At 41.0% G+C, this 24,107-nt stretch overlaps 1 protein-coding gene across 1 annotated transcript in view; it reads right to left on the bottom strand.

Moving 5' to 3' along the window:
* wwox (WW domain containing oxidoreductase) overlaps positions 1-24,107 on the bottom strand; it is a 138,781-nt gene that overhangs the window by 67,963 nt on the left and 46,711 nt on the right. The window contains exon 8 of the mRNA XM_062420783.1: positions 20,437-20,701. Within this exon, the coding sequence (XP_062276767.1) occupies positions 20,437-20,701 (265 nt within the window). The remainder of the gene's footprint in view (positions 1-20,436; positions 20,702-24,107) is intronic.

Genomic DNA, 24,107 nt, shown 5'->3' with positions numbered 1-24,107 from the left:
AAGAGATGGATAAAAAGCAGATACGTCCCCCGCCCCAGTACTGATTAATGACAGTGGCCAGAGCAGCCCTGGACTATGCATCATGATTTAACCACCAGCCCCTCATCTAAAGATTAGCGTGCACGCACACACACACACACACTGTAAACGCACACACACTGTGTATTGTACCACACAGAGAGACAAGACACGAACGGTATGAAAGGAAGAAAGGGAAGTGAGGTGGTGAGAATGACAAGTGAAAGGATGATAAGATACTGCGTGAGTCAGTTTGACTGAACCTTTGGTGGCAGAGATGTGATTTTCAAAAAATTAAACTCAGCAACAGTACAGGATATTTACACATACAGAATTGACATGAAAGATATGTGCAGTGCATAACATCAAGCAATGTCTTCAGTCATGCAGCCACTGGTCTATGCAAACAGCTGGACATGGCAGACATAGCTACTGCTGTAGTAAGAGTTGGGTTATTACAGTTTTTTCTCAATTATTTAGGCACAATAGTCTATTCAAAGGTTTTATTACTGTAAACGTTCACCTGACTGACATGTCCACAGTATCCACACAGTAATGTAACAGTAATGTGAAGCAGAACAAACACGAAAGTACAGAAACAAGTCTAAAACAAACTCATAAAGAACTATTACAAAATGGTAAATGGACTGTACTTATACATTCCTTTATAGTCCTTCGACCACTCCAAGCACTTTTACACTACAAGTCACATTCACTCATTCACACACACATTTATACAATGATGGCAGGGGCTGCCATGCAGGGTGCCAACCTACTCATCAGAGGGAAACTAACATTCACACACACATTCATACACCATTGACGCGGCCATCAGGAGAAATTTTGGGTAAGTATATTTCCCAAGGACACATCAACATGCTGACTGGAGGAGTGGGAGATCGAACCGCTGGTCTTTGTGCCAATTAGTGGACGATCTGCTCTACCTCAGCATTTCATCCAATACTTGGCATTACAATTCCACAAAAAATCTTTTGGCAAGGTAAAAACATGTTTTGTGAGGTCACAGTAACCTTGACATTTGACTACAAAAGTCAAATCAGTTCATCCTTAAGTCCAAGTGGACATTTTGCCAAATTTGAAGAAATTCCCTAAAGGTGGTCCTGAGATATCACAAGAATGGAAGGGACGAACAACCCAAAATCGTAATGCCTCCAGCAACAACTGTTAAGAGCGCTGAGGCATAAAAAGTCATGGAATTACAACAGCATTGAATCAAAAGTAAAGCATATCATGACTGGTAGTGTAGCAATACAGAAACAACTGAAATTACAAGAAAATCTGAAAAAAAAAATCATGTATAAAAAGCTATTAAAGCAATTAAAAATGGTATTAATACAAAAAGTGTATAAGAAGAAGGCTGAAACTCTAGTATTAAATACTAAAACTGTTATAAAAATGTGATGTTTTTATACAAAATACAGTTTACATGTAAAAAAGTGAAATTGTTATGATTTGTTAGGGGTAAGAGGGGCTGCAGTGAAAAGAAGCTCTTTCCCACTCGTCCAATACTCACTAATACTACATTCCTACTCTGTATCACTCAATACATTAAGCCTCTAGCAAAGTCTTACTATTGTTTTCCTCAAAAGATAGAAGCAGAGTGGGTGAATCACTGAGGGAAAAAAGTTCTGTGATGAGTATTAAGAGTCTCTTGACATTTAAGTGTGAAAAAGGTTGTGAAAATATTTGGCTTCTGTCATCTGTTAACACACTCCAGCTACAGTCCAATCAATCCCAGTGTTCCCAGTCCAGCTAAGCACTGCTGCAAGCCTGATCTGGACAAACCAAACAAAGCAGAGTCTAATGTCAAATGTGCTCAAGTGTAGTGCAGTAACCTAGAGCACAATGTAAAGTTGTTCGAGGGTAAACACTGACTCTGGTCCATTAGTTGTGTTGGAAGCTGAGGAGGAGGATTGGAGCCCCTCCCTGCGACTGCTAAAATATTCATCAGACTCCCTGAGAGCATGTCTGCTAATAGTTATACATGGAGCAGGAGAAAGAAGTGAGAAGGAGGAGGAGAGGACAGGGGTGGTGTGGGAATGAGGCAAGAGGAGGAGAAATTGGGAAGATGAGCGATGCTCCCTGTGTGCGTGTCAACTAATAGTCAAACATGAAGCGCTAAGAGGGAGGGGAAAAACAGGAGAAGAAAGAGAGGGAAGTGAGGAGAAGGGTTGTTTAAATAGTCTTAGACTGAAATTACTGGGGATGGATGCCGTAAAAAGCAAAAGTGAGGAAGGGAGAGCGACACAGGGAGGAAGAGGAAGAAAGGGAGCGACAGAGAAAGAGAGATAAAGATTGAGAGGGAGTAATCACTCCTTTTCCTCCTCCCCTGCCATCACTCGCCCCTTCGAGCTGCATTCCAGATTGATTAAAAGCCCCTCTTGTAATTGTCAGATCTTGTAAGGACCATCTCTGTGTTTGAGTGTGTGTGTAAGAAGGAGGGGGGAGTGGGGGGATTGAGGGGGTGGGGGTGGGGGGGTGGGGGGTGATCATCTGTGTGAACAGGGTAGAAGAGAAACCCAATTTCAATCACGTCAACCAGTGTAACAGTAGTCACTTCAATAGCCACCAGTCGCTACCACATCAATCAGAACTCCCACTCAAGCAAAGAAATATTGTTGATGTAGTTTTGTCTTTACAAAAAGCAGCTCAAGTAGCCTTGCTCTATCTTTGTATCCTACTGAGAGAGAAAAAAACACACGTACACACACACACACACAGTCATTTCTCCAGTCATTAAAATGAGAAACGGCCGATGGTGTAGGAGCTGTTGAAATACCATTAAGAAATGGAGACAAATGCAGTGTATCCCAGCCTGCTACAGCAACCTCACTACAGTAAATCAGACAGTGACGAATATTACTGAGATCGGGCTGCATGCATATGTACACACACCCTAACACGCACACGTAGGCAAAACACATGCATATACACACTCATCTGCACACAAACAGTGCAAACAATGTGCGAAGCACCTTCCAAAAAAGCCCCTTCGGTGGATTAATGAGTAATTATCCTAATTAAATGTTTCCTGATCATCCGCTATGATATATGGAAGATTATTATGTTCAGAGATGATTAAATGATAGTATAACAGAGCAGTCCGATATAATTTCAAAGAATTAATGAGCGTTTGTACAGAGAGATCATGTGGAAATAAGGCGCAAATTATAGGTTGAATTAACTTTGATTTAATCAATTTGGGACTAATTGTGAGCTGCAGTAATAGAAAACTTCAAGCCATTTAATCACAGGTGGAGATGCATGTTCTTTATTTTTTTTTAATACAGAAAATTCACAGAAAACATTCCCTAAACATTTGGTACCATTCAGGCTTTTCACGGTGCAGTTTTCCAGATGACTACATCAAACACTGGCAGACATTTAGCAGAATATAATGTGGAAAAATAACTCATGCAAACCAGGAAATTAACTCTCATTAAAAGCACTGAAACCATTTAAAGCAAACACACTCGTACTCTTTGTAGTGTTATTATATACGCCAATACATACAGGTTCTTTACTTTTTCCAACCACTGAATGGGATCTTACATGATGGTGAGAAATAAATAAATTCCATGTTGATGAAGAGATACCAGAAAGAAGATGCTATATATCGTAATAAACTTTTCTTTTGATCGTTTAAAGACATACCTGCTCTTATGAGTAGTTGATTGTGTTACTTAGCCTAATGTAAACCAATAAACGAGGCTTACCTTGTAAGCAGGGTCGATGCTTATTTAAAAGCTCATTGATTAACAGTTGTGATTATTGATCATGCCATGTGGCCCAGACAGAACTGACATATCTGATAGGTCAGACTCCAGATCCACACAGACAGACGGACAGACAGACAGGGGAGAGAAGAGAGAGATAGACGGAGGCAAAGACTCTTATAGACAAACACAAACACAAACAAACACACACACACACACACACACACACACACACACACACACACACACACACACACACACACACACACACACACACACACACACACACACACACACACACACACACAAACACACACACACACACACACACACAGTCTAATGCAGCTCCTCTTCTCAATCGTGTACTAACTTGAAGAGAGTATCAGCTTATTATCTGTGCAGTGCTTGAACCTCTTCAATTTTTTTTGCCCTAACCCCTATCTACCACTCCACGGCCTGATTCACTTCCCCATACAGTTCACGGTGCAGAGCAGAGTAGCTGCATGTGAAGGAGATAGTAAGCAGTAATATTCAATTATTGTATGCACGGCGTCCCCGTCCCGCCCTAAATTGATTTCTTTCAGAACGGGAGGCATCGCTCAGCACTGACATACAGCCATGTTTCCCCCATCTACCACATCCCACGCAAATTACTCCTCCATCTGCTCTCCCTCACCGCGCTGTGCGTTTACCCTTCGCCTCCCTTCCCTTCTTCTTCTCCCCTCTCCTGTCTCATCATCTCCTCTCCTCGTCAGTATACACAGCTATCGGTGGTTAGGCCCCAGCTCCCATACAGTACGTTTAATCTGTCTTTAATCTCTTTGCATTGTAATGGGGAATGGTTTTGTGTTTCACTATTTGATTGAGGCTGCGAGCCCGCCCCTCACCACCTCGGGACTCTGTATTTAAGAGTGGGAGGTGTTTTCAATTTTGCCTTTGCTCAAATTGTCTTTTATCAAAGAATTCATATCAGTAATATGATTCTATATATTAACCAGGCTGTTTGTAAGTGGCCTAATAGGAGAAAAGCAAACAGTAGAGAGAGAAAAATGAAAACTGTGTCCTATGCTCACATAATTTTAACATTAATTACACTGAATTAGATGGATGCTGAAAATGTGAACGTTTTTCAGTGTCATATTCTGCAGAGGACTATAGAGAGGGTTGATAAATACCTTGAATTTGGCTCAATTGCAAAAAAAAAAAAAAAAAGTGCCTGTTCACCTGGAGCTGGTACACAGGAGTTGTGGAAGTTTTTCTCCCATCAGGTTATACTATCATCATAAAGACCTTTACTGTACCTTTAATAAAGTCACACAGAGAAGGAGTTGGTCTAATCAATACTTCATATAAGGGGGATTATTGTTTGTTCAGACTCAACATGGATTCAAAACATCTAGGCTCGATAGTCATGTAAAGCTAGAATTGATTTGTTCATAAAAGCAGTGATGTTGGTGTCAAATTTACATTTTGGATTTTTTTTCCCACTTCCAGCATCACATTTTTTATTCACATTCACATTGTCACTTTTACAAAGAACAGGCCTGCAGTTAACGCTGTATGGCATTACAATCACCAATGATTAAAACCAACAAAGAAAATTCAAACATACATATAAACGCATGCACAAACACACACATAGGCATGCACACACACACACAGGCATGCACACACACACACACACAGAGAGCCTTCTCTCTCCTATTCTAATTAAAGGGACCTCTCTGCCCTGGGTGTGTGTGTGATATTGACACTTAGCTCCGTACAATAAACTTTATTGGCAAGCCCTGCTTGATTACAGCACTAAACTAGAATAACAAGGAATATGGGAGGAGGGGACGTGGATTATATACTAAACAGACATTAGTGGGCTCTATTCAAATATCTGATGCATTTTAATAGGGAGTCCAGGAAGGCCTCTGTCTCTGAAGATAAAAAAAATGACATGAGTGAAATACAGTAAAGGTAGAAAAACAGAAAGAGGGGAGAAAAGAGATATATATGGAGGGATGGAGGAAAGGAAAAAGGGATAGATTTCCCGTCATTAATGATCTATGGAAAATCCTCTGTCTATTTTCAGATATACTGTTAATGGCTGCTTGCTGCCATTAAAATCGTTGCTGTCCTGAACTCAGCTATTCACATATTGGCTGCTGCTTCATTTAATATTCATCTGCTGGAGGTCAATGGCGAGGGTGGCATGCACCAACACAAATTAAGAGAAGCAGAATAAGAGTTTTGAGATTTTTTTTTGAGAAATTAACGAGCTCATTCACAAAGATTTGAGATACCCCCAATATAGAATTTATACATTTATTACAACTCTAAATCCCTCAAGTCACTTTTAATGTGCTTTCACAAAAAATTGAACATAATGAGATGATTTACTTTAAGAACTGTATCCATCTTAACACATTTAAACAGAGTCTACAAACAGAGAGGTGTGTTGTTTAACTGCATGAAACAGAAAATAATAGGCATGCAAAGAGAAAGACGGAGGTTGTCTCTCCTCAGCACTCCAGCAGCCTTGGTGAAAAAGGAGCAGACTCTACAGTAATTTCCTTAACAATTCCTTTTGCCTTAAACAATTCCTGGAGACAAAGACTTTGCCTCTTCAACCTGGACATTAAATTGCCATCCCAATTGCTAATCAATTAGGGTCCACTGGCAGGAAAAGTAGAGGGTGGTGCACCGCTCATTCACAAGCGCTAACCGTATCTCATGCAACTCTTTTTTACTATTGGTACTTTGTATTTTTGCATTTTGAGGAAAGGAGTTACATTGAAGACCCACTGAGCTCTGTGTTATTAGCTACTTGTGTGAGAGGTGCTTCAAGCCTAAATACATGACACAAGACCTCCTGAAGGGGTCAGCAGCTTTTGAATGTATCCTACTCTCTTAAAAAAGTTTAACAGAATAAAAAAAAAGGAAGAGGAAAATGTGCCTGTTTAAAATAAATGCACAATTCTAATCCCGTACATTCAAAAGAGTTCATGTGCGAATGAACAGAAGCTGCCTGTCCCGCAGCTTTCACCCTCACTGATCAGCTCACACAGCTCAGTCAGTTGAACTACAATGACCCCTACTGGCCTTATATGGTACTGGGTTAGTGTGCTCCTCAGACAAAGAGCTTGCACTTTATTGTTAGCTTGTGGCTTTGCAAAAGCTTCAACACACACACACACACAAACACGATCAGGGGGAGGAATAGCAGAAAATGTAATTCTCTTTTCATACCTATGATATATATTCTCCTCCAAACCCCACACCAAAATTATTATTTTTGTTGTTTTGGGGTTTATTTTTTCATCCCCTTTGAGTCTCTCTCTCTCTCTCTCTCTCTCTCTCTCTCTCTCTCTCTCTCTCTCTCTCTCTCTCTCTCTCTCTCTCTCTCTCTCTCTCTCTCTCTCTCTCTCTCTCTCTCTCTCTCTCTCTCTCTCTCTCTCTCTCTCTCTCTCTCTCTCTCTCTCTCTCTCTCTCTCTCTCTCTCTCTCTCGAGGCCTTGGCACCCTTGGCACGGCCTCTCCCACTGAGTGTTGGCAGAGCTGTGTCTCTGATTCACCCACAGCGTGCCCTCTGGCTTAACAGGCTGGCACAAGGACACGCAACAGAGTTGAGAGAGGAGGTCAGGGCAGGAAGCGTGGAGCTGCAGACTGATGCAGCCATATATTAGTGAAAGAAAGTTATCACAGAACAGGTGAGCAGGGTGAGTTAAGTTATTTGAGCTGTTTAAGGTCTGTGGTTTTTGTGAGCAAGGCAGAAAATGTTAGATTGGAGTGGGAGGAACTACTCCGTCAGTTGCACGTGTGTCTGGAGGAGAACATTAGAGTGAGACACACATGCGGCCTCACCTTGAAGAACCACTGACCCCACACACCTTTATTGCATCTCCAATTAGAGGAGAGGGAGGAAGGGAGAGATACAGAGAGGGACAGACGGAAAGAGAGAAGGAAAGAGGGGGAGAGATGTATTTCATAAATGTAGTTCCATAAAGAGCACTGACCCAAATGGCATTCAGTAATTCTTCCCTGTGCCAGAGGAGGTGGGATAATCAGAAACTTCATCAAGCTCACTCCTTCCTTCTCTCCTTCCCTGCGTCTGCAACACCTCCTACTGCCCCACCCTCTGCTCAAACCTCTTAAACAAAAATTGTGTGTAATAACTGCATAACGTACACGGCGCGTCCGGAACACGCATCAAAGAACATCCCTCTATCCCCCTTCATCGCTTCATTTTAATTAAACAAGTTTCCTCCACTCAGAGTCTTGCCATTTCTCATCTCTTTGATCTGTTCCCATTCGACTCACAGTAGAGAAGCAGTCCGTCTCTACTTTGAGAAAGTTGTAAGTGTTTGATTCTGAAGACTTTCAAGCAACGGTGGTGCTGTATTGATTCAACGTACACAAAAAATACATCAGGGCACAACAACAAATAAAGTATCTTTGTCAAACACTATACTATAAGTACAAGCCCATATGGGTTTACTAATAAAAACAGAAACTGATTAATAAATTCAAATCTGTCCTCATGACAATGTCGGGCAATACATATCAAATCTGTCACTGCTGTGTTTGAGATGGATATGAGAGGGCAGAAATCTGAAAGAAAATAATACAATTAAAATGTGTCTCAAGCACCGAGGCCCCATCGATCCATTCGCTAGCTTTTCCAATACACTATGGACTTAACATGGACTTATTCTTTCTTAAACACAACTGGGACCACTCCCTCCCCCACAGGGTGCAACACTCACACAATGCTTCAAAAGAACATTTTGTTTATATGTTCAATACCAGAAACATCAATAAAATTATCCAATCATTAATTTCCTATTCAATACAAATTTAATGCAGAGCCACGGAGTATCCAGCTCATATCCAATAAGGACATCTATCCCCAATCACTCAGCTCTCTGCTTCACATTGTGCGCACATACACACAAACACACACACACCTGTCCCTAAAACAGCTATTCCTCAAAGACATACTCAATATTGTGGAGAGGGTGGAAAAGAAGGAAAAGAGCAAATAAGGAGGATGGGAGTGGAGAGAGAAGGGGACTTATTATTTCTTAAGCACAACTGCCAAGGTGAGAGTCTTGACATTGGATGGTCAGACGCAGCCGACAGAAACATAATTTCACACAGAAACAGGGGACAAGTGGCCGAGGAAGCATGCAGATCCTTTACTTGGGTCAAATTTGAAATATTGCAATTTAAATAAACTCGTTTTCAAGTACAGGTCCTGCATTCAAAATCTTCATACTCATTCAGCTGGCAGAACAGACCCTGAAGAGTTACAATTTAGAGGATGAGGATGTTATTGGATGATTATTACTGCTGCATTTATGTTTAAGCAGCATTTAATGTTGTGGATGGTTAAGGTAAAGCCACCTTTAAAGGGGAAGTGTACAGATTTGACCAAATATTTTATCAAAACATGTGTACAGGTCTTGGGGAGTACTACTGCATATGGGGGAAAAAAGTTGTATGAAAGGCTTTTGTGGCTTCAGAAGAAGCTGTGCAAAAGTCTGTTAACTTCCCTTAAGTAATGTCACAGTAACAATGGTTGTGGCTGAAGACTACAAGCTTGAAAGATTTTTAAAAATCGGGTTGTGCGGCATTCTAAAGAAGTGAGGTTACCAGACCGCTGTAGCCCGCCCCTCACTTATGCTTGAGGCTAGCGGCTCGAGGCTACATTAGCCACTATGAGCATAACACTCCAGATTGTTTGAAGAAGTTGTGGTTGTCATCTCAAGATACCACAAAATCAGAGATCTCCTCCTACCAGGATTTCTAAATGCATGGTAGTTGCTTGAACAGCCGATCCATTGCAAACTGCATGTCACCACAGCAGTATGAAGGGCTACCCCCAAAGACCTTGAACTCTGCAATGCAGTTTTTCTTGAAACTCTCTAATTGTCTCTACCCAATTTTAACAATGAAACCTATGAGACTGTCCTCCTAGAGACTGAACTGTGAGCCTAGGTTTAATATGGTTGTGCTGCACTGATTTTTATACTAAAAGTGTCCATCTTGTGGCTGACAGCATTGTAAAAGTGTACTGATAAATCAGTAAGATACTCTTTGAACGACTGTTACAATAAGATCTCCTTCTAACTATATAGTAAGTGAAGATTAAATTAGTGGAGTCAAAGGTACAATATTTCCCTCTAAATGTACTGGAGTAAAAATATTAAGTATCAAAAAACACACATACTCAAGTAAAGTACAAGAATCTCACAGTTGTACTTAAGTACAGCACTTGAATAAATGTACTTACATTCAATTATCACACGGGACACACTTATACAACCCTTATGTGCTGATAAAGAAATGAAAACATTTCACATATCATGGTTTCACTCTGACTTCTGTAGCGAGCTATTATTGCGCTCAAATTAATGAGCTCGTTCATGGTAGATTTCAAGATCAATGCCAGGTACATGCTCAATGATACAATCTATAGCTCTCTGTTGCATGTGATTAGGAAATGCATGAAAATGCTATAAGTATCGAATATCATACAGGTAGTGAACCTGGCTGAACTTGTACTTACTGGAACCCAACATGATACATATCAGATAGATCTGTGAGCTGTGTATATATATGTGTGTTTAACATGTTAGAGCTGGTGAGATGACACGAGAGCCAGGGATCACAGGTCAAGTAGAGTCAAAGCAGGTAGGCGATTGGCTGATCAGGTCTGAGTGTAATGACTAATCAATGGTTGAATGCATTAGCCTAATCTAATGGGCCAGGTGGGAGAAGACAACGCTAGATGCATGGAACACATGATTGAGCACAACATACAACAGCAATGCAATCAATAACACATAGAGTGGTCTAACCCCAGGGGGGGTCCCCACCACTGGAACGACCTGCTCCACATGCATTTAGGAGGTGCTCCTCATGTGTGTGGGTGTGTGTAAATATGTATGGTTGGTTGGTTAGGGGAGGACAGAAAAGGAACCAAGCTGTTTTAGTCTGATTGATTGGATTATGAAATGAAATGAGGGAAATCAAAGCTTTTTATTTCTGGCCAGCACCCTCACACACCTCAATGAGTAGTTTCTACCACTCTCTGAGAGAGATAGCGATGCACTAAAAGAAAAGGCATGAAAGAGAAAGTGGTGTAAGTGACGGTATGCATTTTAGAATGCAAACAAGGTGAATGTTGATAATAGAAAAATGTGGAATATAGGAAATGAATCATCAGCCCATTTACACATTCAGAAAGAAAAGTGACACATTCTTCATGTTTAGGTTTGTCCCTAAGAGAAAAGGCATCCTCCTCTGTGTGTGATTTGACCTTCCACCATTACTCACTGAAGAGCATTATGTGAACCTGTTTGTGGGTTAAAAGCATAGCTGAGCTCTCAGGTACTACTCTGTACATTACTGAGGTCATTCATATCTCTAACCCCTATCAGACAGATGTGTTTCATGCAGAATAATACTTTAACATAGAGGCACAGATTAGACACTGGGATGTGTTCATTAAAGCATGAAGCTTACATAATTGTAGTTGTTGGAAATTTACAATGAATATAAAAAAGGTGGAAAAACATCGATCAAGTCACAAGGAGATCAACCATTAAAGGATCTACTGTGTGAGAAAGAGAGAGAGATGACAAGTTAGGGACAAGAGGCAGTCAGAGCAGAGGACAGGCCTGGGTCAATACTTGCAGCGCATACTGCTGACACTGCACCGCTCAACACACACACACACACACACACACACACACACACACACACACACACACACACACACACACACACACACACACACACACACACACACACGCACACACACGCACACACACACAAACATTTCCAAACACACACATTTTCACATGGACATGTACACAAAATATAGAGAGACATCAGACCAATCAGTCAGCCAATGTCAATATTTCAAGAGCAAGACAGTGAAAAGAAGAGAATGCAAGTATGTGTATGCGCACGCGAGAACTGGCACTTATAGGGTCAGTTCACCAAAATAACAAAAAAATCCTATTTCCCCACTTTACTCTAATGTATCTAACCATACAGAAAGTTGGCTTTATTTGTGCAGGTTGTCTTGGTATACTTCCAATGAAAATATTTCACATTTTCTGTAAACAAGGTCGTCATTTCTGAAAGGACAATTTGGTGCTGCATTTTTTAAATGCTGTGAGCAACACAGACCAAAACCCTTTAACTTCCAATATATTCAAGTGGTGGCATAAATTTCACAGAGCGATTTCTCTTAACCTGGCCACACTGTATTTTGGGTGTACAGAATTTAAACTATGGATCGGCCTTTAATTCAATCTTTCTGTAAATCGTATAGATTTATTTTCATCTGTTTTATAGCTGAAACCATTTTGTTCATTGATTAATTAATAAAGCATAGATATGATACTTTTGTGATTGTGTTATTTAAACACTGATATATTATTCAATATCTATGCCACCTTCAAGTCAAAAGCCCACACTCAACTGTTTTGTTGCCTTTGTTGTTAAGGTCATTCATGTTGTCCAACCGCATTTTTTGGATCTAATTTCGGCTCAAACATGTACAGGTGTATTTGAGAAGTTGCCATTTTGGGTAAAGAATGAGAAAAAGAAGTGAAACCCTACTACATTTGTTTGTTTACGTAGAAGAGGGGCAGCTTCCAGAAGCTGGCCAATCAGAACAGAGTAGGCTTATTTTAACAGGGATTTAAAGGAGCTAAAATGGCCTGTTTTAAATAGAGGCTGGACAGAGAGGCTGCATAAAGGACCAGTATATGATAAATAAGGAGATTTTTTAACTGGAAATTATTTAATTCATTGATTCAACTGCAAATATAGTCCAGTAGGGACCCAGAATAAAAATACAGACCTGGAAGTGTGCATGATCCATACTTGTTGATGATCTTTAAGCAAAAAATCCTTTGTTTCAGCATTTCAAATGTGTGTTAGGAGGTTTTCTTGTTTTTCTATGATCATAATCTGATAACCTTGGAGCTTTGGACAATCAAAATCAATGTTTTCTTGTATTTATCCATACTTAAAGTATGCACGCATTATTAATGAATGTATACCTATACTTTATAGAAACAAACTATAGGCTACTAATTAATCAAAAAAATTATCTGCAGATTAATCAATAATGAAAAAAGTAATTATTTGAAGCTCTAATCTCATTCACATTCACTCATGTGTGTATATATTAACAATCTGGTGACTACTGTTTTAATGTATGTGATACTGGAAAAAAGTGACACTATTTATTGTTTTGTTTTGTTTCTGTGGATGTGTGTGTGTGTGTGTGTCTGTGTGTCTGTGTGTGTGTGCGTGTGTGCGTGTGTGATAGGGGCCTCTCCATCTTTGAAATGAATTAGCGTGCGGTGCCTTATTGAGTGAGGTGCAGCGTTTAAGTGAAACTGATGAAAGATGTGTGAGCAGCAAGGACTGGGCTATAAGTATGTGGCTGGGGTCACAGGTTAATCCCTATTGATTTACTCCACTGTCTGCATACAGCCACACAGGAAGACAAGGAAGGAGAGGCCTGCTATACCACAGCTATCACAGAGCATGAATGCAGGATAAAAAACTCACTGCCACACACACACCTACACATACACACACACACACTGTCTGTTACCTGATGCTAAGTAGGGTAAGGACAAGAAAATTAAGTATCATTTAATCCCTAAATAGGTAGCTAAACACTCTCTACTTAGATTGCAGACCACGACCTCCTAATAATCATGACCTCCTAAGGATCAATAAGAGATATGATCATTGGCTTCATTTACACACAATAATATGATCAAGAGCACTTTCTCTCATTTACAAAAATAAAACAATGAGGTGCATGTCTTTCAGAAAAAAATCAGGTTTAACAAGGGAAACGCATGCAGACAAATCTTGTCAGTGTGGTAACACATTTACACACTGGAATCAAAGCAGCCCCAGACCAGATCAGAGTCTGCCTGATGAGAAACCCCAAAAAAATACCCACACCAGCCTGTATTTATAAACAAGCTCTTCACAATCTCATCCCAGAGGAGGAAAGGTGAAATATTACATTAATATGAACAACTATTAATAATAAGCCCCCCCCCCCTCTCTCCCCACCTTTTACCCCATCACTCCTCTCTCCATCTCTATCTCCCTCTTTCCCTCCCTCTCTCTCTCTCCCTCTGTCTCTAATCCTATCATGCGGGCAATAAGTGTATGCACCATGAGCACATTTAATTTCTGCGGTTGGTTTTCAGCGAGCCCAGAGGTGAGCCTTAATAAGGATCAATGGCACTTTATCTGGGACAGCACCCACTTCACAGCATGCAAATTACACAGCAACCCTTAAAAAAAGAAATGGATTTAATTAAAAAATGTAGAACCACGGGCTCTGGAAATTCAATTAAAGGATTTATGCAAAGGTTGGCTAGCTTTTTGTGTTGCAGTTCCTGCTTATATAATGAGCTTTTCATATTAAAAATCAATAGGTAATCTGGGCTAGGGGATCGGCTGCTTATGTACATTTTTGAAATCAATTTGAAAAATAGTCCATCAGCTCAGTGTCACAACAAAGAGGGGAGGGAGATGTGTGTGTGTGTTTATGCGTGTGTCGAGTTGTAGGGGGGTGGTGGTGGGTCAGTGGTAAGAAAGCAGGAGAAGTGGATGGGTGAGGAAGGGGTTATGGGTTACATCTTTCTCCTCTCTCAGGGTCACTGGAAAAAAGCTCTAAAAGTAAGCGAGATGATGGGTGAAGAGAATGATCTGGAAGAGTAGAGGGTAAGTGAGTAAGGATGTCTCTCTGGCCAGGTCAGTATCTGGGTCTTTGGCCTGTTCTGATCCCTTCTATTATAGATGGAGTCCCTTGGCAACGAGGGTCTAGCTGGCTCTGACCTGTGGCTCTTGGGTACTTCAGCCCAGCCCCAACTCAGACTCAGCCCAGACTCAGACAAACCCGGCTGGGGAGACGTCTTAATGGCCTCCCTGAGGTGTCTGGGGCTAGAGGTGCAGAGAGGATGCAGTGAAGGCTTGTAGTAAGTAATGTAAGTAATGTTTTTTCAGAAACACAAAATGTATGTACACTGTCCAAAAATATATTTAAAAAATAGATAAACCTTTGCAACATTATAAACAATATAGCACTGTATTGCAGCATTATGCAGCTGCACAAAATTCTATCTTAAAATGTTTGATGATTGTTAGAAATGACTTTCTTCTCTAACTTCTCCCGCTTTCTACCGGGATATTGTTCCTGCCTCCTTCACACTTATGTTGTATAACTGTACACAGGCAGGAGGGGTGAATGACTGACTGCATACAGTAGCAGACTGTCAGCATTTGATTGGTTCTTTATTGATCCAGACACGCTCTCCATCACATCAACTCATCCACAATAAACCATTTACACAGTTTCCATGTGCAATGGACCACATAACCAGGCCTCAGGCCATCTCTGTTCAACCACTGTGTGTATTTGTGTGTGTGTGTGTGTGTGTGTGTGTGTGTGTGTGTGTGTGTGTGTGTGTGTGTGTGTGTGTGTGTGTGTGTGTGTGTGTGTGTGTGTGTGTGTGTGTGTGTGTGTGTGTGTGAGAGTGTGTGTGAGAGTGTGTGTTTGTGCGTGTTTTCTTTAATGAAATGGTATCTCCGTGGACAATAATCCCAGTAACAGGATTGGGCAGAAACACACATGTCAATACAGCCAAATGGGATTGTACGCTTTTATCCAACCCACACCAACACATCTCTCTCTCTCTTACCATACATAGTGCAGCAGCACAGCAGGGAATGTCTGGCAGGAATATCACATTCACTACATCTAGTTCCTCCAAGATGATCTAAAACATGGCCTCAAAAGAAAAGTGGTGAATCATCAGAGAGGTTCACTTTTAATATGAGGACCTCATACCAATTGGCATAATGTCTAATATTCTGTAGACACCACTGAGGAGAAAACCTACAGAGTGTCTCCAGTCAGGCTGGAGCTGACCCCCTCCTGTGTAGCTCCTAATCATCCAAGAGGACTCTATTACAAGGGCCTGGCAGCTCATCTAACCCCACAGAGGAGAAAGGGGGAAGCTGGCGGGGTGATTGGGACCTCTGCTCCTCTTTCTTTCCACATGGTTGAGCACCACACACACACACACACAGAAACACACACACAGGTTACTGGGTGTGCAGCACAGTTACTGTGTCTGTATGATACACCAGATAGCAAATAGAGCACCTGACCTTACGTCTGTCTGCAGGAGAGAAACTGATAAAGAACAGTGAATTAACAGAGGCTGCTGTGCTCACATACAGCACCAACCACCCCATTGTATGTCTGTTATATGGTAATGCTGATGTCGTTGTAGGACCTCTGGGGTTAACCCCTGAGGTACAAGAGAGAGATCCTGGTCACAGTAGACAAGGCTCAGCAGAAGAGGCACAAGCGGTCCCATTACTCCTGACTGAACAACCATTTCTCTAATATAGCCCTGACTGCTGGTGCCTGGTCAAAAGTTCAGCCTGTGCATATGTAAAAAGGTGGCCTGGTGCCCGAGGCAGGATCCCGGGTAAAATAATCATGCTAAAACGCTAAGGAGCATGGGACTAGACGAGAGCGCTGATGAAACTGGCCCCTTGGGATCCTGAGGTGTCTGATTGGACCACTGGAGTCTCTTAGGCCTGTGCCACCTCCCTCCCTTCTTTGTATCCATCACAGTGGATGATGAGGTACTGAAACAACTGCCCACACTGATCTCCATTCAGCTCAGCAATGTCTGTACCTATAGTTAAGCTATAGATTTGATGAGTATAGGCTGAGCCCAGCTGCTCAGAGCCTGAGGGTACACTGATCTTTAGGGAGCAATCAGTCAGTCAACAAAATGTCACAGGGTCAGCGTTAAAACCTGACAGGACAGTGACAACTTCACAAAGGTTACAGCCCTACTAATAATTGCAACAGTCACTGAAATTCATTATGTGCTGTTTAAATATGTGAGTTTTGGCTGAAAGTGTATTGTCTAATAACTTTTATTGCATATATGATCTAGCCCAATATTGCAAAAGTCACGAAAATCTCACTATCCTACATCAAATAAATCAATTGACATCTGTGCCAATCAAATTTTGAGCATTAAATCGCTGCAACTAAATCTCAGAAGTGTGATAATGGCTGTTTTCTGCTCCAGCTCGTTCTTAGTCTCCGTCTCTCATACACACACACACACCACTGCAGGCCAGATCATTCAGCGCTGATAATCACACCAAAGGACACAGGGAAAACTCCCACTCTATACACGCTGAATTAAAGAAACAGGAGTTACAGGCCTGGTCGTGCAATCTCTGATAAGTAGATCAAGGCATGGGGAGGGGAACATGATTTTAGTGAGAGATAGTTTGGCTGATTAAAATGTCATGGCTCTTTATAGATGCCTTTTTCAACTCAGCAAAATGGAATCAGCTCTGTACATCAATAGCAGAGTGGGCTGTGCTCTCCGCTAATGGAGAAGTTTCTTTCATTTAAGTAGAAACCACAACACAAAGGATGCAAAACTGAGGAAATCCAAACATATTTTGGTAATGAGTGAACAAAAATACAGCAGCAAAAAGATAAAAGTGAAGTGTTAAAGTTGTGGAACTGATAAAATAAGACAGCATGAAACACAATTAATGAGGGAGGAAAGCAGGAACATGATTAGATGACCAAGAATGGAGCGTATGGCCTGAGATGACTTTTCCTCGCCTTTACTGCAATAATCAAATTAAAGATTTAGGACCACATGTAGCTCCAGGTGTTTCAGTCGTCTCCGTTTTGTGAATTCATGTGCGTGCTTGTTCATGTCTATTTGTGTAAGGCAACTGTATATCACTCCACCTGTGATCCTATAAATCAAACCTGTGTTTTAAATGAGAGGTTGGTTATTTGCGCAAGAACACACACGGGGGCTTTGTGATTGTTTTTTTGGAGTCGACATTCTGCTTATGTTTGCATCCCAGAACAATCTCCATGGATCCCGCAAGCGTACGCAAGCAATTAAAGCGATACCATCTTCATATCCCTGCAACCAATAACTGAAATAATATCACTGTTTTATTAAGCCCTTAATGTGGGGGCAGAAGTGAGGAGTGGGATTTTAAAGAGGATACACTTTCAGGGGCCTTATCACACCCAGATTTAAATAAGAGCAGATGCTCAGCTTAAGGGTGGGTTTGTGTATCTGTGTGTGTGTGTGCCTCTGTGTGTGGCCTTTATCAGACATGAGTTTTAGCTAATTGCTGTGTCAGCACTCCAGAATTTAATTACTAGCTCTACCTTTGTCCTTTAATATTTACTAACATCTACACTACATTTAATTAACCACGTGTAAGAAAGCCATCGCCCCATTCTGGAGGAGAGACCGCTCTGCTAATAGCATCTGTGTGCCCACATCCAAAACGTTAACACCCCCTCACCCATACACACACAACCAACAAAGAAGTGTTGAAAAGCATGTTTGACAAATTTTGATCCAGCTAAAATCGACACACCAGATTTGAAGATTGAAACAAGACAGAGAATAATGAAAAAGCGTGGCGAAAAATGCTAAAGGAGGTAAAGAGGAAGAGTTTTGTGACAGAAATAGTTAAACTGAGGAAATTCAGCTTGGCATTTTGTGAAAGGTGCTGATGGGCTCTCATCTGTCATCCTTTGTCAGAGGGAGGAAAGACACATGATGGCCTGAGGCCTTGTGTCTGTCAAACATGATGGATCAGAATAACGCTTCACTTAAACTATTTCTTAAACACCTTTCAACACATCACATTTTCCCTTCAGTGCAAACACTAAATTGATAAAGTATGAAGAGTAGCTAATGGAAAAATGTAATACTCAAACTAAAGCATATATTAGGAGGCTTTGGAGCCTAAAGGGTAGAAAGTGGTAATCCATTGAAAAGTCCTACAGAGCAAAAGACACAGTATAGACCAAGCAAAATCACAGGTTTGGATTTTATCATTTGTATCCAAACTGTGTGAGGACGTTAAGCTCGGGCACCTTATATCGCATCACAAGCACACACATGTGCTATGAACCCTCTATCACACACATACAGTTTATTCAGCCATTTACTGTACACACATACACAAATGCAGATGGATCCATACACACACAGTGGTTGCAATTCTAAGCTGGTTATTGATACCTTTAAGAGAGGACTTTGGCAAGGGTATATATGCATGTTTTTGGTAATAACGCTAATGCAAACACTGCACAACATAATTCTCATACGGAATGTTTCAACTTCAGTCAATGCATGTGCAAATTTGGGTAAAAATCCTTAAGGCTGTGATAACTGAACTACAACTAACAAAGAATCAGATTTTATCAACATTTTTGGAAACTGTCACAGTGCTGGAAGAAACCGTCTAATGAAGCCAACAGAAATAACAGTATTGCCAAAAAGCTGAGAAGCAGTACTGCTTTTGTCGCCAAACTGGACAGTCTCCACTCCTCGGCTGCACCTGCAGATACTATCCATGAAAATAACAAACAGAATCTGTGAAAATCACAATCTTGAAGATGCCAAACAACCACAGAGAACATGCTTGACTTACTGCCGAGAGTTTTCGCTTTGTTAATGCAAGAACCAGATGTATCATAGTGGGCCTTGGCACCCAACATTTCCGCTGTTACACCCACAAAACCCAGAAGACACAAGAACCTTCCTCTCTGCAAAACATAGATGCTTAGAGGCATCCATTGCTCATTCTCTGAGGAAAACTCCAAAACAATTCCCATACTTGACTATAGCAGTGAGAGGTGGCATTCAGTGTCCCAAGACCCTAACCTGGGAACAACCTGCCAAAGGGGACCCTACCCGTTGACCCAAAAATACAGCTTCAAGGATCACAGGGACACACTAAGTCCTATCATAATAAAGTGTCAATTATCTGAGGAGATCTGGTTGGATCAAAATTAAAGAAATAAAAACCACAGCACATGGCCTTCTCACCTTGTATCTCTCAAAGACAGTGAGGACATAATCTGTTCACTGTATCTCTTCTTTCAGTCAGGTCTTTGCAAAACAAGGTTGAGTCAGCATGCTAATATGGCTCAGAACTCAAGATAACACATCTGAAAAGATCTGGTAATAGGTTCTCCTGATGTGATCAGAGAATATGGTAAAAACATATTTGACAGAGAGCTTATTATCTTAGCACTCTGGAGCACATGACTGAATAGGAGCAGAGAGTTTGCGCAGTGCATTTAGTGTAACCTAATATTATATATTATATAAAAGTACACATTATATAAAAGTACACAGGATCTGGAATATCGCCTACCCTGGTGAGAGGATAGGGGAACAGTCTCTCAGAGTTAAATAAACAGTGACAGGAGGAAGAGGAAAACAAACTACAGAATATCTCTCTATCTGTGAAACCCAGACTCTCTCCCTGAGCCCTCAGCAATGAGCAGATCAACCCCTCTCCATCCTTTTCCTTTCCTCTCTTCCAGGAACATGCCAAGACAAATATATAGGCTGACTAAGGGAACCGTCTGAGTCAGGACTAGCAAAAAGAAGATAGTTATATAGCATGGTGAATTCACTGACTTTCTTTACATGCAGAGAAATACAACTTGTTACTGTGGTAGAGTGTTTGCCTATCCATTCTGGTGGCTACCAACAAGTAATAATCAGTCAACAGTTATAAACTTGTTTCAAACTTACCATAGACTTGGTGAAAGGTCTGGCCAGCATGAAGAGAAAGGACATCAGCCACCAGCTCCGGTGAATGGAGGTATACATCATGTTCCCAGGATGCACCGTGTTGGAGGTGATGCCATGAGGTGAGAGACGGCGATGGAGCTCATTGCTGAAGAGAATGTTACAGAGTTTGGCCCGATTGTAAGCCAGCATGGACCAGTACTCCTTCCTTGGTGGAGACAACAGGGCCAAATCCACCTTACCACACGAGTCTAACAGGTCTGTGAACCTGAAAGATAGTTCAGATCAAGAGTAGTTAGAGTGTGTGCGTGTGTGTGTGTGTGTGTGTGTGTGTGTGTGTGTGTGTGTGTGTGTGTGTGTGTGTGTGTGTGTGTGTGTGTGTGTGTGTGTGTGTGTGTGTGTGTGTGTGGCCTGTGTGTAGGCCTTCTACAGGCAGATGTGTGGTGCTGGCTGCATACAAATCAAAGACGTGACATGATGTTCTTTAATTGCCTGCGACAGAGCTGTTAAAATCCAGATGTTTGACAAGGCCCCTTAAACATTACACTACTCGTATTATTATGCAGTCACACAATAACATCACACAGGCACAAGAACTACACTGTGTGTGTGTGTGTGTGTGTGTGTGTGTGTGTGTGTGTGTGTGTGTGTGTGTGTGTGTGTGTGTGTGTGTGTGTGTGTGTGTGTGTGTGTGTGTGTGTGTGTGTGTGTGTGTGTGTGTGTGTTTTCCTTAATGAAATGGTATCAAACTGGTGGAACACATCCTACATATTAATCCAGTCATTAGAAAACAACCAATCAAAATGTCACCTGGTTTCCTTGTTGTGATTTTACAAGCTGGCTGCCTCTTGTTTACTGTCGCCTTCCGCAACATCCTTGCTTGGCTAAATTACAACATCTGCAGGCTTTTTATTTCATGTGCTGCAACTTCGTAACTACTTTAGCAAGTAGAGGTTGATAAATCAATTGCCTGAGCACCAACTGTAGGTTTCTCTTTTTCTCAATCTTTATTCATTATACTGAAGTTGTGCTTACTTACATTTGAATTAAGTTTCACAGTGATATTATAATCTGTGAACTATCCTTCCAGATGATCCACAGATTGAGCTCAACAGTTATAATAATGGCATAAAAAATACAGAGATTTTGGTTGACAAAAAACATCTTTTCTGTTCATGAAAGTATGAAAGCAGGGCTGCAGGTTAAATCTGTCAGAGGTAATTTCATTAAGGACATTATCTCCCCTTGTTTGACCAGATCTGATGCAGTTGTAGGGCAAAGTAAACCTGTACTGGACCAATTCCACAGTAAGCCCCTGTGCTGGAAACTGATAAAGTGTCCAGCCATTACTCGCGTGTCCATCTCTCCCACCCTTATCCCTTATAGGTCAATGCTTTACCAGAGGACAAGGGGCTTAGGGAATACAATATGCTGCCAGGTCAGGGGTCACACACTGTTTGTGAGGGGAGGCTAAGTGAATAAACGGGAAATCAGTGGAAAGTGAAAATAATACAAACAAAAAAGGGAGCGACTTCAATAGATGTAATATAGGTTTGGAATGAGGTGGATAGAATGGAAGATGTAATATAAGATATTGTCTATTTTCGCACCTTCTTCCCCTCCGTCTAGTCTGTGTCAGTGTGTAACTGACTGTCTCTGGTCTTGCCTAAGCCCTCTTTGAAGAGGTTAAAGCCGAGGCTGATTGTAGAGCAGAAAAGGGTAGGTGAGTGTATGTGTTGGGGCTGCAGGAAAGGAGACGAGGAGCTGTATGGCAAAGAGTGAAGAGAATACCCGACCATCCATGGCCTTGCAATATAAATAAATCCTGAACATTTTGCCTGTTTTAACAGCTTCCTGGCATTGTTTACGCCGCCCAAACGTGTGTGAACTCGCTTTTCTTACTGTGTAGGCAAGTCTTGCATCAATCAAATGCTATCAATACTGCTTTCCTGACATGCTTTCTTCCAATAAGCTTTTCTTACTCTGTCTTCCTCTTACTTTTCCTATAGCATGTTATAGCATTGTGACCTTAAGTGAATCTGAGTGTCAAACCATCTCCTCCGCTGCTCCTGCTCCTGTCATGCATGGCAGTCGGTATAACATAACTCATATGAAGGCCCGTGTAATAGTGCTGCTGCTTGATCTGCTAGAATAATTCTGCGTATGTTCTCCTTGTCTCAGGTCACTCTGCCGAGCTCCAATCAATCACTCTGCTTGGCCGTTTGACTGACTGAAGCAAGGATCAATGTTGTGCACACACACACACACACACACACAAGCACACACACATGCTGACTCTAATACATATGGCAGAGGGCTTGGGCTCACAGATCACTGCAAAACATCATGCTTGTCTACTGTATGACAGGAAAAACAGAAGCCTATGGAGTGGAGTTGCTTAACAAAAAAGATAGATTTAAAGAGTAATAAATGGCAGAAGGACGGAAAAGGGGCTGAGTCAGGGGGTCAGACAGAACAGAGCAGATACTAGATCAAAGTAAATTTCAACTGATAAGTCCATCCATCATGTTGATGATACGTTTAATTTATAGTGACAGCGTGTGGAGGGAAATTAGTTTTCAGTGAGTGAGGCTGTCATGTTTGACAATACACATTAAGTCTGATCTATCAGTTTGCAGTGAAAACTGGCCAAATGTAGCGAGTAAAACAGCATGACTGGAGCTGAAAAGTTGTTGGACCAAATAGGCTAGTTCTGGGATATTACTGCATAAGCTCTATTAGTGTGGATTCAATATGAGTGATATGGAAAATTGGGGAATACAGGTCAAACAACAGTGTGTTATTCAAGCTCAAAAGCAGTGCATTCTGCCAGAATTGTGGTTTGATGTCCATTACGGCGAACTATGTGGAACATTTACATCCCTGCAGTTTGGAAGATATATTAGATAAATGTATGTTTTGCATGTGACAGGAGAGACAGTCTGGAAAAATCCAGTAGCATGAACAGAAAAAGGTGACTCTCATTAAACTGTGACACATTATGTCTTCATATCATTTCTCATTCACTGTCGATTAAATCAGGTCAAGTCACTTTTCTAAAAGATCAAAACAGCTGACTAGTTGACTGGAGGGTTAACTGAGTTCAATGTTCTTTAGCACTAAGAAAAGTCAGTAAAATTATGGATGGCATCTAAACACATTGTTGATGTTTTGAGGCTAAATTTGCCATTTTCTAGGCTTACTCAGCACACTGGCTTTTACTCCAGCTAAGCTCAGTCCATGTCTATCTCATTTTTCTCAAGTAAAACATTCTGGTGTCATTATAATTAAAAATTAAATTAATAAAAATTGTATCATAAGAAAGTCATCAGACAATATTAAGGGATAGGGAAAAAAACAAGTTTCACCCAGAACTGAAATATTCTTTTCAGGTAGCCACATACAATGTGGCACATGGATCATACTGGAATTTGTTTGGCATTATCATGTTTTCAGACATGTTGAATAAAAGAGTGAATTAACTTTACTTAATTTATAGATGCACAAAATTGGCCAAAAATGTTTTTAATGTGTAATTCATGCTTATTCATTAGTGAGACAGAGAAAGAAAAACTTAATTTAATTTATTTCTTGAGCTGCAGTAGGGATGGGGAGTTGTTCGTTGCCACTGTCGTCAAGTGCTTGCTCATGGGGAATGTTAGATAATAAAATAA

The sequence above is a fragment of the Scomber scombrus genome, chromosome 6 (genome assembly GCF_963691925.1).
Source record: "Scomber scombrus chromosome 6, fScoSco1.1, whole genome shotgun sequence".
NCBI lineage: Eukaryota > Metazoa > Chordata > Actinopteri > Scombriformes > Scombridae > Scomber > Scomber scombrus.
The sequence above is the reverse complement of the archived record's forward strand: the minus strand, read 5'-3'. Positions and strand labels throughout refer to the sequence as shown.